At 40.3% G+C, this 2,500-nt stretch overlaps 1 protein-coding gene and 1 long non-coding RNA gene across 4 annotated transcripts in view; one reads left to right on the top strand and one right to left on the bottom strand.

The window, feature by feature from the left end:
* The window catches only part of LOC138003816 (probable E3 ubiquitin-protein ligase HERC4), a 53,269-nt gene extending 50,930 nt beyond the window's left edge, over nt 1-2,339 (top strand). The window contains exons 30-31 of one of the 2 annotated variants that reach the window (XM_068850066.1): nt 436-488; nt 1,454-2,339. In XM_068850066.1, the coding sequence (XP_068706167.1) occupies nt 436-488; nt 1,454-1,615 (215 nt within the window). In that variant the 3' untranslated portion in view covers nt 1,616-2,339. The remainder of the gene's footprint in view (nt 1-435; nt 489-1,453) is intronic. The other variant, XM_068850067.1, reaches the window with a different exon arrangement.
* The window catches only part of LOC138003818 (uncharacterized), a 6,112-nt gene continuing 5,299 nt past the window's right edge, over nt 1,688-2,500 (bottom strand). Inside the window, exons 1-3 of one of the 2 annotated variants that reach the window (XR_011123653.1) lie at nt 2,499-2,500; nt 1,939-1,993; nt 1,688-1,820 (exon numbers count right to left, since the gene is read on the bottom strand). The exon at nt 2,499-2,500 is cut by the window's right edge and continues 108 nt beyond it. This is a non-coding gene — a long non-coding RNA (uncharacterized lncRNA). The remainder of the gene's footprint in view (nt 1,821-1,938; nt 1,994-2,498) is intronic. The other variant, XR_011123654.1, reaches the window with a different exon arrangement.

Genomic DNA, 2,500 nt, shown 5'->3' with positions numbered 1-2,500 from the left:
AAAATTCAGAGAATTTTTGGTCCAAAGTGAGGCTAGTGAGGATGATTAGCATAATGACAAATTAATAATTTCTTGACCGCCATTTATGAATAAGGTCTATTGGTCCAGCAGCCTTTATCATTTGTGATCACAAAATTAGGTCGTGAAGCAGATGTATCTCTAAAATTCGAGTTTCCTGAACACTTATCAATGGACCGAGGGACTTAAAACTTTTGTTTTGCGCCCCCTGAACTCGCTTCCAAACACGTCACTAGGGCTTGGGGGTACAAACTCCAACGCCGGGTGACAAAGGTCCATGGAAAAGAACTTTGGTCGTCTTAAGTGCTTTAGAAAATGATGATCAAATCGGAAGTGTTTTAGATACAAAGTTCTCCGCATTCCATTTTGTTGTTTTCTTGCTTTCGTAACTAGTGAAACTCGTGTTTTTACTTTCAGCGTTTCTAACAGGAAGTGACAGAGTTCCAATATTGGGAATGAAGTCCATGAAGGTAGTTTTTAATGAAAAGTATGCTCCACAGGGCCGATTTACCCCATATAAATCCAGATTGGAGAGTAACAGAGTGTGCAGGCCTGCCACACTCTATTGAAAACATACAGAACATTTTTAATTATTTCAAACAGGAATTTCCAACGCTCCCTGCAAAGGGGAAGGGGGAGGAAGGGAGTTGGGGGGGAGGGGGGAGCGTTCATTAAATGGGGCGCGTTTAATAGAGGGGGGCGTATATCACAAAATGCTGATTTGAGCGAGGCGCTTGTAATATATTTTACGGCATCCTGAAAAGCGGGTCTTTTGCCATTTTTCAAGAATTTATCCAAAATAATTGCAAAGAAATGCATGCCTTTTTAAAGAAAACAAGGATGAATAGTGGCACCTCGGTTATTACCCCAAACCCTCCAGGCTTTCGAGAAGTTTCGTGATATATTAATACACTAATTATGATATTCATTGGGCTAAAGGAAATGGGTGTTATGTGTTTTGATCAAGTAAGTGGACGATGCAACAAAAATGTCCATTGAAGATTTTTTTCAGTGCCGCTGGACATTTTGGGGTCTTTCGTAAAGATATAGGAGTTAATAAAATTATTAACCGGTGAACAAACTACACTGTTATATACTTAGACTTTCGCTCAACAAAACAGCGTTGTGATTGGTTGATTCTTGGTCACGTGGCCCTGATCAAATTCAAATGTATCCCGACCGGGATACAATTCCGCAGTTGTTGCCCGCTCCGGATTTTTTGCGGCAATTGTTGCAGGAAAAGTCTAAATATATAACAAAGCACTTTATGTCTGGTCTCTCGGGAAACTAGTTAGTTTTATTTTCCCTCGGGTCCTGATGTTTCCCTCGACTTCGTCTCGGGACACATGAGGACTGTCGGGAAAACAAAACTAACTGTTTCCCTCGGGACCACGCATTAAGTGTATAATAATTCTGTTATGTCAATTTTTTGCAGATCATCATTCAACCAGTGGCCGGCGGCAAGCTTGGGGATCACCTTCCAGTGGCTCACACATGTTTTAACCTTCTTGATTTACCGCGATATCCAACGAAAAAAATGCTGAAAAATAAACTGAGCCAAGCTGTGGAATACTCAACGGGATTTGGACTGGCCTAACTGGAAACACTCGCTCAGGCCGATTGCGCAAACGCATACCAACTTTAATGGGGCGGTGAAAAAAATCTCCCACCGCATTTGCTAAAGAGGATTATATACTCTTTTAATGGATTTTAATGGTTAGTTAATGATTTGACGGCACATTTCAATCTACTGCGCCCAAGGAGTGTGGATGGCTGAAGGGACTGGCATGTCCTGCTCGTGCCTTTGAAAACAAAAGAAGAGAAAATGGCCTGTTAGTCTTTACTGATACGTAATTGAATGACAGAATCCACTTTCGAGACCCTGAAACCTGGATGATATAGAGATCTTCACTTTCTTACCATAGGAAGAAGAATTTGGTCTCCCTTGTCTTTATCAAAGAATTCGGCAAAAGCCCTGCAAGTAACGGAAGAAACTAATATGTTTATTCTCAATACGACAAGACGCGAAGAGCCCGTTGAACTTATTGTTTTTTGTCATTGAGGGCGCAATTGTACCTCAGCAGATTATAGTTGTAAGAAAAGCATACGCATCTTAGACATTGCTCTGATGACAAGAAAAAGAAGAACGTTGATATTACAACAGTATTTTGAAAACTTCAGAGCATAGTTTTTGACATATTCATGGTTTCTCTCTCGGTTGTTTTGAGACTTTGAGTAAGAAACTACAACATGAATTATAAATTTCATCTGATTTTACGCAAGAGTTACTGACCGACCATCTAATTAAAAAATAGTGATGTAAAAATGCTTGTAATTTAGCCATCTACCAAGATTTGGTAATTGAAGTGTTGCTGCCTCGGATCTATGCTTTCTAGGTTGCCAGCAACCTTGTTTGCACAGTTTAACCGTGCAGAAACGCTTCAGCGCTTTTGTACATTTGGCACACAGTTGAATTTTACCT

Source organism: Montipora foliosa, chromosome 5 (assembly GCF_036669935.1).
Source record: "Montipora foliosa isolate CH-2021 chromosome 5, ASM3666993v2, whole genome shotgun sequence".
Classification (NCBI taxonomy): domain Eukaryota; kingdom Metazoa; phylum Cnidaria; class Anthozoa; order Scleractinia; family Acroporidae; genus Montipora; species Montipora foliosa.
Note: the sequence above shows the minus strand (reverse complement) of the source record. Positions and strands in the feature narration are given on the sequence as shown.